Here is a 15,861-nt window from a genome sequence, read left to right as displayed (position 1 = left end):
TGTCATGTTAATGGAGCAAGAGAAATGTGGTTTCAGTTTTAATATATATATTTGTAACTGTAAGTAATGTCACTAGAAAACAAACAAACAAACAGACAAACAAAAAAGACACAATGAACCTGTACAAAAATATTTCTAACCACAGAAATCACAAGTTAGTGAAACAGACCTGGACCTGAAACTAACATAACTGTGGGTTTACACTATATTATGTTAATTTGTATTTCTTGAAATGTCAAATTCTGAAAAACAGTGACCAATACTGTACAAGAAGCCCTTCGTCTGAAGTATGCCATGACCTACTCATTAGATCAAAACAAGCTACCTGAATTAGCTAGATATCTTCATGTAAATTTCATGTCAACAAGATTTGAACAGTAATTTTTGATAAACATGGTTACAAATTATTCCTCCCTCTTTGACATACTTGAAAAGTATGTTGCAACATTTATTTACTCCCTTGTTGCTCTGGTGCTGACCAATGACAAATTTTCTTACTGTTGCCTGTGCCTTGGCGTCCCACACATTTGTGTCTCATGAAGCCTTCCCACACAGCTCCAAAAATACTTCCAAAACAAAATAACACAAAGGATGGAGGACAGAGAGGTTAAAAGTATCTACTAGGAATTCCTTTAAATGATAATCACATTTAGGTTGCCTCATATAAAAAGCAGAAAAGACCAGAATACTTCTGGATTTTACCATGATGCATATATATTTATTAATCAGATATTGTTCCAACACTGTTCATCATAGCAATACCGTGCATTACAACCCATTTTAATTTTAGACTCACTGCAGTTGAACATGTTAATTAGAAAATCTGTAGCACAATTAAGAGCAGTAAATGTCAGGCACACTGAGCTCACTTCCTCATATCTTCTTCACAAAACAGCTTACCAAATGGCTACTTTAATACAGTATTATTACAGGGGAGAGGCCATAGTTGTTGACCTGCCAGGGGACCAAATGTAGAGTTAAATGTTTTGACTGAATAGAAAGAAAAGAGTAAACAATAGATAAAATTAATAAAAGGAGAGACAAGGAGAGAGAGAGAGATGGGGATGCAAAACCTATTGTTGCTGGAGAAAAACTCTCTCTCCCAGCAACCAGGGGCATTAATTAACGGAGGCTACAGTCGATTCCCCTTCAACAGCAACCCTGCCTCTGGCCTTTCCTGCTTTATCAGAGCAAAGTAATCATTGACTGTTTAGAAACAGAAAACAGGGCCACCAGAGTCACTCAAAACAGGCTATCGGATTTGTAGAGAGTGATGCTTGACATTGACAGGCCATGTATATGACCACTGTATAGCCCTCTGCTCCATTCTGGTATAGTTAATTTTCTAATGCAATATATAAGTATTGTTTATTAGGTGATAAGTCATAATGTGAGTTGAGGTTTTTGTCTGACATTTTTTTAAAATCAAAATTCAGTTTGTAAATTTCAAATTGCACAACCTGCGATTTCAATAAGCTGCTGTCTAATGTTATAGCCTGAAGTTTAACCCCTAAAAACTTGGTTCTTTATACTTCTCTACAACATCAAATGATTATGACTAAAGCAACAATCAAAGTCAAGTCAAGTCACAAGTCTTTGAGATGTGACTTGCAAGTCAAAAGGTATGTTTTTTCCAGGCTATCAATGTTTTGTATGTCAGTTACAATAGCCAGTGCATACAATGCAGTGCACTGAAGGTCCAGTTGCAAGTAGTTAATCAAATAAATCACTTAAAACTTTCAAAATTAAAAAACAGTGCAAAAGCCCTTATAATGAATTTCTGTTTGGAACATTGTGGTATTTCTATAGCATACATCACTGCTCCTACTGAAGTTTTGATCTAAACTCAAATCTGCAAGGTCACATTTAAACCAGGATTAGTGCTGATTCTGAATGTGACAACTAACTTTTTTGCAAATGAACTTATTATAACTAAGGTTCAGGAACTAGACCACCTGACCCTCATCCAACTCTTCCCGAATCTACCTGTCTTTTGACCTACCCCCTCACCCTCGGATGCACCAGGCACTGTGAGCTCGGACAACCGAATTGCACCATTTGCATAGTCCCACAGGGTCATTCATTCCCTTCCAACTGGCTTTTCCATGGTTACAGTGTACCAGATAACACCTGTAAAATGGAGCTGAGACTGCAGCTGAGACCACAGCATAATTCCCTTTCCTCACGGAATAGCTTTTAATTTTCCATGATGACCGCATCACCCAGTCTGACATCCAGCTGCACTCCAATGCAGCACCTTCCTTCGGATTTAATGGTTGCCACAGTAGTAGGTGGTTTGCCTCCAATCGGTCACCTGTCCCCACCCTTCCTCCTCTACTCTCTATGAACTGTACCATGTCATCATCACGGCACTTCTTTGGGGGCATGAGCGGTCTAAAAAGTCCCGTACATCAATGGGATTAACTTCTTTATCACACTGCCCCTTCCATTTCTCACCTTCACATCAATATGCTATTCAAAGGCCTATGAAAAGCAGAATCTTGTCTCCGACCAAAACGCTTACCCCTGACAGCAGATCTCCTCATCCCTTGCATCCAAACCCTTCGCGCAGGATACCTATCCCCTTTCACTTACCCATCCCTTGAATCACTGTCCTAGCGTTCTATGGTTTTTGCGATGCTTCATTGCTACCACTTCCACCTACGACCAGTCACGGCACGCGAGCCTCTCCAATATTTCCATCCACCCCCAAACACCCTCATATTTAATCTTGCATGAAGCAAGACTGACCAGCTCAGCATCTCTCACCCTGTATTTCTCTTCCACGCACATACATGTATATATGAGTCCTGTCCAACCCATCCAAAGCATCCAGACAAGGAATCTTAGACCACCAATCAAAATTCTCGGCCGATGGTCAACTCAAGCTTACCACAGCTACATTCACAGCCACCTCATTCATTCCCTTGCACTCAACCCCCTTCATTCCTCCCCTTGACCCTCAATCATCCCACCATACATGACCTTCATCCAACTCTCAAACCAAATAAACTATTTACAAGACCAGAACAAGACCACGCCTCTCAACTCGACCCCAATTCAATCACCTGTGTCTACTTATATGGGTGTGCCTAACCCCTTTCTCTCTCGTTTGTCTCAGTCCTTACCTGTCCCCCAAACCACCTTCTTCTTCTCTCTGAATACAGGAACCACAGGGGGATAATGAAGCCGAAAGTCATCGAGACGTGCCCCCACCCTGAGTCTCGCTCTCCGGGTTCCTCGACGTTCCACGCTTATTACAATGCTTCTTGATCCCCATTCATCCCCTCACACTCGACCCATGTCATTCCGCCCCTCGACCCTCAATCATCCCACTATACAATGCCATCATTCAACTGTCAAACCAAATAAACTATTTCATGTATACTGTACAAATGGCGTGGTCTTGTTAGTGAAATGCTTTAATAGTTAGGCAGTGTTGTGCATGATCATCAGAAACTGCTTTACTAGTGAAAAAATATGCATGACTGGAAACCAAGCCTAACGGGCAGCTTTTGTCAGTAAATATAACTAAAAAGTTTTTGAATGAATTTAATTTTTGTCTATTTAAGTTTAGTAAAACTGACTTCTACTGTATGTTCTAAGGTAATGAAAAAATTGAACAAAGTATTCAGTACTGTAAATCTGTGCAATTCTATGCAATGAGTTTGTAACAGCTGTTTCATATGAATGGGTCCAAGTTGAACATGCATTCTGTGACATAAATGCATCTGCTGTCTGAAATTAGTATTACATTAGTTCAAGCAGCTACAGTGTAGAGTCGTCAACAATGTGAGGTCAGATAAGCTGTCTTTTCATATCAACAAAACATTAAGCAATAGCAAAAATGGCCTCCTTGTTTTCCAACAAACGCTTATATTATATGTACAGACGCACAAGTAAGCATGTATACAAATGCGGACAAACACACACACACACACACAGACAGAGTATTCAAGCATGCTGAATACATTTTAGAGTGAGCCTTGCTTAGCTCAGATTAGTGCACCTGTTGTAGACGAGTCAGACCACAACACCTCAGGGGATGCATGGTTTCCATGGAGACTCAGGGACAGAAATGGTGCAGCTCAATCTGATAATTAGCACCATGATATCTCACTAAGCAGACAGACGGAGCTGATTCTTAGGTGTTATTTCATTGTTTTTATCAGTCGGGTCTAGTAGTGGTATTTGTGTACTAGAGTTCTTAGTGTATATTTCTGCATGTGTTTTTGTGGTCTATAAGAGTATATACCACAACAGTAAGAGTGTTTTTTATGCCTCTGTGCCAGTGACATGGTCAGAGGCACTATGTTTTCGGGTTATCCGTCCATTCGGACGTGTCTGTATGTCCATCCATCAGTCCCATTCTTGTGAACACGATATCTCACGAACGCCTTGAGGTACTATATTCAAATTTGGCACAAACATCCACTTGGACGCAAGGATGAACTGATTAGATTTTGGTGGTCAAAGGTCAAGGTCAGTGTGACCTCTTGTCCGTCCCTATCTCGTGAACACGATATCTCAGGAACGCCAGGAGGGAATTTCATTACATCTGGCACAAACATCCACTTGGACTCAAGGATGAAATGATTAGAATTTGGTGGTCAAAGGTAAAAGTCACTGTGACCTCATAAAACATGTTTTTGGCCATAACTCAGGAATTTATACAATCATTATGACAAAGTTTCACACAAATGTCTAATAGGATAAAATGATAAAGTGATGACATTTTATATCCAAAAGGTCAAAGGTCAACTTCACTGTGACATCGTAATATTCTGCAAAAACACTTTTCTGGCCATTATTCAATGCCATAACTCAGGAAACAGAAGGGGAGATTGTCACAATATTTCACATTTGGTTGGACACAGAACTGGTGACACTAATCTTGGGTGTCAACCTTGAAACTGTGGTGATTGTATAGATCTTGTGTGCTGCCAGGTTGAAGATGTGTGTGACGCCTCCACATTTTAGAATTTATAGCTTCTTTGCAGCAACAACCATATCTGAAGCATCGTCTACTGTCATGGCTACAGATTTGTCTTCTATCAGAATCAGCTTTATTGGCAAAGTATTTGAACACATACAAGGGAAATACACTGAATACCTCTTATTAAATTCCGTCAAAGTCTGGACAGTCTATGAGTCTGGACAGACATGGATAAACTGCAACTTGACTGGTAGGTGGAGGCATGCAACCGCAAAGCAGTATGTCTAGTTTTAGTTTAATGCGGTTCAGTGAAGACGTCACCCTTTGGAACTTGACCTTTACCCTCATACACATCAGCAGGTTGGAAAGTGATGGCAACACTATGGAAACGAAAGACATCAACTCTTCTCCTCTGATCCACTCCATCCGGCTTTTCCAACCACCACAAAGATCAATGGGCTGTGGACATCATTAAAAAAGGGCGGCACTTCCATTCAGCTGACAGACAGGTCCAACAAAGTAGACCATCGCTTGTCAATACTTCTTTGTGGATTTGCGGTTAAAGTGAATGTTGCTTTGTTTTCTGCACCTCTCTGACTGTGGAGCCACAAGGGGGGCTTCTGCCTGCCTGTAGCTCCAACTTTGCATTTTGTTTATATTTTAGGCAAAAGTTTTTGTAACATTGAGGATCTTGTTCCTATACTTGTGATTTATAGTTTTGGACTGGGAGGTCAATATTTTGACGAATTATCTGAAAAATATTTTTCTTTTTTGTGCTTGTTTTTTGCTTCATGTAGAATTTGGACTCTGACCACTGGTTATTTCTTTTCTTGGTTGCCTCATGCACTAGTCTGTCAAAGACATTGGATTTCAGATGCCACTTAGGAGCTGGTTTCCAAAAGAGAAATTGTTTTAGTTTGGACATAGGTTCTTTTGCACCACCAATACAATAGAAGTAGACTGGTGGTCTCAGTGAAGACCCAGGCTCTTCTGAACAGCGACGCAGGGCGAGCACAGAGTTCAAGAGTCGGGAGCCCTGGATGAGCAGTGAGTCCATTTGCAGAGAGGAGGATAGGAGGAGGTACCGACTGTGGAGATGACAGACATAGAGGGACTGGAGAACCAGGGGCATGAGATCTCTGATAAGAAGTGTTGCATTGATCACCATGGACCAGAACGTCGGTGCAGTGCCCAAAAAGGCTTTGGCACCCCAAGGCAGCACAGCTCATTGTCCAATGTGGAGGGCTTTGAGGACTTTGAAGAGTTTGTCTTGGATTTTGATGATTATGACTTGCTCGAGTCAATCCACACCCAACTGGAGTCTCCACTTGAGCCTGTCCGTAAGTAGTTTGTAGTTGTGTTTCTGTGGAGATTCACCTCTACTCTTACTGGGTAGCATTTCATTTCTGTCCATTCAATGCACATTTGACAGGAGTGAAAGTTATGTCAAGCTTCTGAGGTTCTGATGCAATCATAACAACACAAGGGCAAATTCACATGGATGAGCATTTTGTTCTGTTTTTACATGGATAATTGATGGATGGGAGTTCACTTGTTTCCATTGATTATGTGGCCCACTGCTAGCTAGGCTAATGGCAATGTAAGGCACATTCATGGCCACACAGAGAACTAAGTTGTCCACACTATTGAGTGAATTGACACAGTGCTCGACTGCTGCTGTTTCCTGCTTTTGTATTGATCTTGTGGAACCCATTTGGCTTTGGGCTCAACCACAGCTAGAGCGGAAAGACATTTCATTGACAAACTGTGTGTTTCTGCTATTTTTATCCCTATTTTGATTTTGAAACATTGCACATTAGTTCTGTGATAAAGCTAGGTTCCAGTACATGGAGGAAAAATGAGGGTGGTCAGCCTGCAGTTCCAGACCACATATACTGGATGTTGTAAATTTATTTTGTAGAGAATGTGTTGGAGCTTGTAAACTCAGCATGCAAACTTCAGCGTGTTCACTGAAATACCTTTTTGTACTTGGTCAGCCAATGGCATAATGTCACAGCTGCCAAATATCTATCTCTTTAGATCTCTCTTTAGTTAATGGCATGTCTGAATTTTGAACAGACCCAAGGATGAATCATGTGGTACCAAAATTTTCAATTATCCAGATTAATTGGCACAAACTTTGGTAGAGTGGTAAATATTCCCATCAACCTCAGATTTACCTTGTACAGTGCAAGTTAGCAAATGCTGGCATCCTAACATGCTACACTAAAATATGAATATCAAACTAAACATCAGCATGTTAATATTGTCATTTTAAACATGTTAGCATGCTAATATTAGCATGTAGCTCAAAGTACCATTTTGCCTAACATTGCTCAGCCTCACAGAGCCACTAGACTGTGTTTATCTGTGCAAGTTCCATTTACCACATTTTTAGAAACTATAAGGCCTGCTTTGGGTGTCTGTTGGCCTGTAGCCATACCCCCTCATGACCAAAGATTATAACAGATCCATGAATGTTAACTATATCAAGATAAGAAATTGAACATGCCAGCAGAGTTCACTCACATGACCAATGAAAGGTAGAAGAAGCTTTGAAACATAATGATGTTTCAATGGCAGATGCACATGGGACTGAAATTGCCTATATTTTCCATAAATTAATTACATTATATTACTTCAGTACATTAATATTTAGTAAGATCACTCTTCTATATTGTGTATGCATGCATATATTTAGCATAATACTTTCTATTACAATGTCCAATTTATCTATGCCTCAAATATTAGCCCATAAATTCAGTGCTTCATCACATAATGTCTAAATTGGGTGTCTCAGTCTTTTCTTCCTGATAAAGCCTGATTCCATCTCATTTTGTACACAAGCCCAGTCATGTGTGACAGTAAGACTTATTCATTTCACAAAATGACATAAATTATGGTTTGTGGGCTTAGGCTTGTGTGGATTGCAGAACAGAGTATGTCAAAGGAAATATCACTATAGTATAAAAAATGCCTTTGTTCCTTTTTGTTTTGGACTCAAATGAAGCTAGATTTGAGATTTTTTGGTTACAAATATGTTGCAAATCAAGTTTGTATAATAATTGCATTACACTCAGGCCAAAAGCACAAAGAAACTGAAAATCAGACATATGGACACTATGGTACCTGGCAAGCAATTACGATGCCTCATAATTTTTGATACTGAAGGAATTATTTTATTAATTCTTGGCATTTATCTCATTTCAAAAGTGCACATTACTCAGTATTATCAAAATGGGATGGTTGGTTACACAGGGATCCTCTCATTAAGTCAGACAAGACAGCAAGACTACCAGAAATAAAGAAAGTACAGAGCCCTAGTTAGTTCATGGGGATTCCTTGCTCAGCCACAACAGACTTGGTTCAAGTAAAGCATTTTGGTATTTTAAGCATGGGATGCTTTGTGTTGTACCTTCTCATCAACATTAAAGACCTTACACAATGTTTACACAGGCTGTAAGTGAGTATTTGTTTCATCAGATGCCCATGAGAAGGATGACTGAAAAATGTCTGTGTAGACAAGCCTGCAGAAAAAGTCAGATACCATTAAAAGAGGAGGAGGAGTAGGAGTAGGAGGAATATAATCCTTCCTTTTCACTCAGAGTTTGCCCTGTCCTTGCTCTGCCCTATAATGAGAAAAAACATCTCATCCAAATCAAATAGAGCAATTCATCTTGTATGAATTGACTTTTCCTTTGAGAGAATCTACAAAATAAAATACTCTCTAAATTTCTCTCTGCTTTCCATTTCTCTATTCCCCTGAGGAAGGCAGCAAAATGGACTGCAGTTTATGCACACAAATACACACACACATATACTCTCTCTTTCACTTCCACTTTGGTGACCTCAGACTACTCATGTAGAAGATTAAAAAAGACAGTGTTTATTTAGTAAGAAATGGTATTCAGCAATTTGCTAGTCTGACTGGTCAACATTTCCAGACTGAATGCAAATGTCATTTTATAAATTGTTCCCTGATCTTTACCTTTATCATAACATTTATCCATGTAGAACCTAATCTCTACCCATAATTCTAATCTTAAACCTGCCATGCGGGACATTCAAGCTACATTCAAGCCCTTGCCAAACAAATTCACACAATGCTGATTAAGCCTATCATTGCCAGGTAAATCTCTCTGTATTTCACAGTATATAGAGTTTTAAAATCTCATGTCAGGCTCGACACTCCCATGCTGGCCGTTTTTGCCGTCAATCATGTGGCTCTTCTAGACTTTCCAAATGTTATAGGATCAAATGGATCAAATTCTGATAGTGAAATGAGTCATTTTGTGGTGGTTGTGTGACGCTCAAAACAATTTATCCATCGTTTTACACCCGCAACTGTAGGTTATGGCCAGTGGTGTACTGAACATTGGGCACTGGCCCGTCAAAAATACGTGTTTGGGCCGGTGGACAGTCAAAACATATACATACCTGCTGCATCAACCAATGAATGAGGGTGGATGCGTTTTTTTCACACAAACTCTTTTGTTTCTTTGAACAGTCTGTAAACATATTTCCACACAGGTGTTTAGCCTTTTACTTTGCTTTTCCCAGTTCCTGTATCCAAATTAAAGGGCTAGTGTATACGATTTAGTGGCATCGAGCGGTGAGGTTGCAGATTACAACCAAGTGTATACCCCCCCCCCACCACCACCACCCTCCCCTTCCAAGCATGTAGGAGAACCCACGCTGACCGTGAAACTCGCCTAAAAAACACGAAAGACCCTCTCTAGAGCCAGTGTTTGGTTTGTTTGTTCTGGGCCACTGTAGAAACATAGCGGGCTCTACGTAGATATGAGGGGCTCATTCTAAGGTAACAAAACACAATGATTCTTATTTTCAAGTAATTATACACTAATTAAAACATACTTATGAATATTGTATTCCATTTCTGCCAAGATCATTCCTCTAGATGCCACTAAATTCTACACACTGCACCTTTAAGTGACTAGCCAAGCCTTAAAGGACCAGTGTGTAGGATTTAGTGGCATCTAGCAGTGAGGTTGCAGATTGCAACCAACTGAATACCCCTCCCTCTCCAAGCGTGTAGGAGAACCTACGGTGGCCACAAAACTCCCAAAAAACACAAAAGGCCCTCTCTAGAGCCAGTGTTTGGTTTGTCCATTCTGGGCTACTGTAGAAACATGGTGGGCTCAATGGAAGGGGACCTGCTCCCTATGTAGATATAAATGGCTCATTCTAAGGTAATGAAAACACAACGATTCTTAATTTCAGGTGATTATACACTGAGCAAAACATACTTATGAATATTATATTCCTTTTCTGCGAAGTCTGTTCCACTAGATGCTACTAAGTTAAACACACTGCACCTTTAATGTGACCAGGTCATCACTGTAGTGAAAGGACCTCCTTATTTAGCTAAATTCAATGAAATATGATTTAGGGGTTAAGGAAATTAAATTAATTAAAAATTAAATCACTTCTTTTGAATTGACAAATGTCTGGGGGCAAAACCACCTTTCTCTGTAACAGTTTTCCATTGCTAACATATGTTTTCACTCAGCCATGGAGCTTTAGCTTTCTGTTACTGGATATGCTTCTGTCAGCTGGAAACTTAAACAGACATATACATTTGATTTCTAAATTTCCCAGCATGGAGCACATTTTCTGACTCAGAGAGGATGTTTTACTTTTTCACAGTCCTAAAAAACAGCCACTGCTTTCAAAATGCTCCTAGTCATGTTAGTGTTTCAATTACTCATCTAATTGGTTTCCTAAAATCTAGACATCACGACCTAGCAATGTTGACCTTTTGCTTCTGGACTTAAAATACTTGTTGCTGTTCAGGTCACAGATTTGAGGACAACCCCGGGGTGAGACGCCACCTGGTGAAGAAGTCATCCCGAAGTCAGATGACCCGGGCCAGCAACAGTTCTACACCACTATCCAGCCTGAAGAAGAAGAAGAGAGCAGCAGATAAGAAGACTCATGAGGTCTGCAACACACCACCAACTGTGCTTTTCTCCCACCTCCATTATATTGAATATTGATCACTGGGGGAATACTTCAATATTTAGGCAACATGAAATTCACATTTGGGTTTTCTTTATCAAAATTATAAATATTTATTTATTTATTGTAGTCTCATCATCTTCATATAAGTATTTTTTATTTATTTTTTGTCTGCTTAGGTGGAACATCCTGACATTGACATATTATCACTGTATAAAGTCTTAAGGTGACAGTTGACTATTTACACATCCAGAAGAAGAACAATATTAGCATTCAATTGGACTTTTGTTTCTGGCCACACAACAAATCTAAGTCCAATATTGACACTCCTTGTAGCTCTGGTTTGGCCTTCACCAGGTCTTTAGGGGACATATCTGACTTTTTAGCAGCTAAATGATCCACTACTGTAGGTTTACCGGGTACTTGCTAACTTTGTCTGTCTGCCATTTGCTGCTGGGCAGGTAGCGCAAAAGTGTACCCAGTAATGAAGTTGCGAGATGGAAAACTAAAATATGAGCTGAAAGACACTATAACACTCTATAGTGCTGAGGGGAACTGCACGGCTGGGAGATAATTCTCTGTGGGTTTATCACTACAAGCAACACCTTTCACATTACATATGGTCAAATGATCCATTGTTATCATAAAATGATTGATAGCTTCAAGTGTCTGAAATTAACAGGGAACATATCTCTTAAAATTCAAACGTTTAGTCTTAGCTTAATCACATTCCTCTTCACTGACGTGGCTAATCACCAGAGCAGACTACACTATAAAAGTGCTCTTTATGTTTCACATCATGTCACAAAAACACAAATCGTATCATTTTGTGTTGCTCTGAGATCCCTTTATAAAAAAAAAATTCTACTCTTTGTGACATCTATGTGACAAAATGTATCTCTATTCTCTTAGTTCAGTCCAAACTACATAGATTCGCTCTTATTTGGCCCTTAAAAACATCTGTTTTTTTCTGTGGTATTGGATTCGGGTGTCTTGTACCCTTATTGGTTTGTTGATATAAGTTACATTGAGGAAGAGAAGGAAAAATCATAGGTAACGCTGACAGCTTTTAATCTGTTCCCAGAAACTAGATCATTTAGCATTAACAGCTATTCTTTGAAACATGTTGTTTTATACCCATTGAGTCAAGCTGTGTTAGCAATATTTAGATGTTAAACTTCTTCCAAATCATTTTTTAAACCATGGATCTGGTGTTTTGGGCTTACATATCTGCTCTACTTCATCTTCAGTTGTTTGTGGAGCTGAATGAGCTGATTGTGGAGAAGGACCATGAAATGCGTTGGAAGGAGCGGGCTCGCTGGATCAAGTTTGAAGAGGATGTGGAGGAGGAGACGGACCGCTGGGGCAAACCTCATGTGGCCTCACTTTCTTTCCGCAGCTTGCTGGAACTTCGCCGCACCATCACACAAGGTAAAAGGCTCCTGCACGCGTACAGAAATCTGAATCTGAAATAAAATCCACAAGGATAAACATGACGTTTAAAAGGAAGCAAAAAGTTTCTTTGTTGATCAAATCTAGTTTGACCATAATCCAATGTTTTCCCAGTAATATGTTGGCTTGAAAAGAAATCTCCTGATTAACATTCAGCCAAGCACAGGATGTGGATAATTTTCACACAGCCCAGTCTTAGCTGCCATTTGGCTCCCTGTCTTCCTGTACCTTCCTTTCCCAGGTGCCATCCTTCTAGACCTTGAGCAGAACTCTCTGCCCGGCATCGCCCATCTGGTTGTGGAGACGATGATCATCTCCGATCAGATAAGAGCTGAGGACAGAGCCTGTGTTCTCCGGGCTCTGCTTCTAAAACACAGGTCAGTAACCAGGCAAACACTAATACTTAAAAATACATCTTATTTGATGTTATATCTTCAAACAGAACAAGTGACTGACTCTGACCCCCTACTGTAACAGTCAAATATGCATTTATGACCATATTATTTTGAGTAATAGGTAAAAAAAGCAACATATTGACACATTTTGACACTTGTATACGTTATACACTAATACTGGCTCTCTGCTATTCATTAGAAACTCTGTTTTATAAGGCAGGGGGGAGCATTGGTTACACTGGAAACAATGACTATATTTCTGATAAAATATATTATCATGGAAAGTCTGGCTACTGGTCTGTAGAAATACAACTCTGTGCTTTCTGTATTTTTCCTTTTGTCAACAAATCCCATGAAAAGACCAAAACCAAAAATGAATTGAGCCTGAAGCATTGTCAGTGCAGCCACAGTCTTATTTATCTTATTTCTTTCTACCATAGAGCTCCATTGTTTTCCAAAAACTATTAAAAATACATCAATAAGTCACACCGTTGGACTGGGTACACGTTCCTACATTACCATGAACATGTGCACTGTAGGTTGTTTTGGCTCAATACCACGTAGTGTCCTGCTGTTGGAAACACTCCAAATCCAGCTGAAAATAGTCCCTAATAAATGCGCTATTTACTCCGGTTTGAGTAATATTTGGTAAAAACTGAAGACAGCCAAGCTGTTTGAGGCTTTTTTTTTTAAATAAATCATATAATTGGACCCACTTTTAAAGATTTACATCTTCAGAAGGAACCAATGGGCTTTGAGTGCCAGACAGCTGAAGGAAGTTGGAAATTATTGAAAGATTGAGTAATAGTTTGTTTTTGTCTTTTCATGGGATTTTCGACAATAACACAAATATACAATATTGCCAGCCTTATCCTTTAAGTACCTGTCACTTTAATGTGAATCCAGTATTTTTGACTCACGGTTAATTGATGAGGATGTGATTCTTTTTATGTAGCCTATTTAATCTGTAAGCTTGAAGAAAAACTTCTTCCTGTTTACCTTGTCTGTGGTGTTAGTTACCCTGGCAACAGAGCTCCATTTGATCTCAAACATGCCAGTCCCAATGAATCCCAAAGTTCGATGACTAACCCTACTACTCCTATAGTACTTCTCGAGACATTTTAAATTGAGTTGTTTCTTTATCCGTGTATAAACAGATATATCAGTTTTTGGTTGTGGGGACACTGCTACATTTAAAACATGAATTGTAGATATAACATGTATATAATAATAAGCATGAATAATAGAATCCAAGCCCCTCTCCCCTGCTCCTCCTTATTAATCATTCTACTGCACTGAAGGTTGTTACAAAAAGGCTAACTCAAGGGAACTGACCAGGGAATTTCCAGAATGTGGCATTTAACAACACTTGGCTCATCATCTGGTGTACTTCCCCGTGGCTGACTAAGCTGCAAATGTCAAGACTGCACTGTAGCTGCACTGGGTTTTAAAACCTCAACCATCAGATTAAAAAAATGATGCTGCATTGTGTGAGCCATCCTGGTCCTTTGATTTATGCCTTTGTTAAAATCTTTGCCTTTGCAACCCTACCACGTGTCAGACTTACTTCTGTTATATACACAAAGGAGTGGATGTTTCAATCTAATGCTCAATACAACACACTGAGCACACAAAGGACAGCTTGCTACTCTAAAATCAGCATTTCTAACAGTGTTGTTACTTTTCATAAATCCAGTCTTATTATGCTTCTAAAATGTTGGGTTTCAGATAATACAGGCCTAAAACCCGGCATTTCACATGAAAGGAGACTGACTGTTTGAACTTCAAGCTGTTTGGCTGACTTGCCAGAGGCCAGAGGTTTACTGTTTCTTGCTAACGGGGTCACTTGTTATTTTAGCTTCTGAGATTTGGTGCTTTGTGGTTTATCTATAGCGAAGCAGGTTCTTTCCTGCCAGCCCACTCCAGCTATCAGATAAGATGGCTGTCAGATATTGACTGTCCATATCCAGGTCAATGATGTTGGAAATTATTGGGTGTGAAATGGAAGTGTATGTGAGTAGATTTGGAGAGCGGATGGTTATCAAGGGACACCACAACTTGCTTTTAGATGTCACTATCTCCATTCAGTTTCCCACTAGAAAACCTCTGAGCCCCTTTCACCAAGCTAGGTTTCTTTGCAAGTCATGATGTATCAGAGAGGATAGTTACATGATATCCTGTGATGGTACCCTAACACAATCTCTAGCTCCGTCAAATGTTCCCTGCTTATTGATTAGCACTTGCATTGACATGCCAGCTAAACTAACCCCAACACATATGGCCAATGGAATAGTGCACTAGTACATATAGTGCATTATAGATTTTTTAGAGTTACATAATGAACAAAACAAGTTTACTGCATGTTGGCTGTCAAACTGAATTACCAGAGGAAGGACAAGCCATGCAAAAAACACAATGAATGCCATCAGAAATGGCAAATGGTAAATGGCTGCATTTATATAGTGCTTTTGTGTTTTTGTGTTTTTTCTGCTCATTCACTGCTTCACACACACTCACACACTGATGGCAGCAAGATACCATACAAGGTGCTGACCTGACCATCGGGAGCAATTTGAGGTTCAGTATTTTGCCCAAGGACACTTCAGCATGCAGACAGTAGGAGGGGTTGGGGAACCGCCAATCCTGTGGTTAGTGGAAGACCCACTCTGCCTCCTGAGCCACAGCCTTCCCCAAGAGGCACATTCAGTTATTCAACCTTTATTTATACAGACTGGTCCAATGAGAGCAGTTCACTCTCCTTTGTATGTGTGCCCTGTCCAACATTTAGAAAAGCAAAAAGATAAAAATGGTGAGACTGTAAAGAGGGACATCAAACCAGCATTAAATAAAACCTTGTCCTGCTGCAGTTTATTCAATCTGAGTGGAGCAAAGCATTTAACTGCCTTTTTTACCAAGCTCTGTTATTAATTTGGTTGTTATGAATATTTACTAAAGTAATACAGGTCTCCTCTGAATGAGAGAAACCATTTTTTGTGTCTGCACAGATAGTTTAGCTTTTGTTTGAGTTTTTCATAAATTCCTTGACATGTAATTTGAAAGAGAGATTATTATCTACCCATAGACCAGATATTTCTAGGA

The 15,861-nt window shown here is 39.6% G+C and overlaps 1 protein-coding gene across 2 annotated transcripts in view; it reads left to right on the top strand.

The window, feature by feature from the left end:
* The window catches only part of slc4a3 (solute carrier family 4 member 3), a 60,431-nt gene that overhangs the window by 24,419 nt on the left and 20,151 nt on the right, over positions 1-15,861 (top strand). For both annotated transcript variants that reach the window (XM_042426547.1, XM_042426548.1), the window contains 3 exons: positions 10,751-10,896; positions 12,166-12,346; positions 12,609-12,744. In XM_042426547.1, the coding sequence (XP_042282481.1) occupies positions 10,751-10,896; positions 12,166-12,346; positions 12,609-12,744 (463 nt within the window). The remainder of the gene's footprint in view (positions 1-10,750; positions 10,897-12,165; positions 12,347-12,608; positions 12,745-15,861) is intronic.

This window comes from Thunnus maccoyii, chromosome 11, assembly GCF_910596095.1.
Source record: "Thunnus maccoyii chromosome 11, fThuMac1.1, whole genome shotgun sequence".
Classification (NCBI taxonomy): Eukaryota; Metazoa; Chordata; class Actinopteri; order Scombriformes; family Scombridae; genus Thunnus; species Thunnus maccoyii.
Note: the sequence above shows the minus strand (reverse complement) of the source record. Positions and strands in the feature narration are given on the sequence as shown.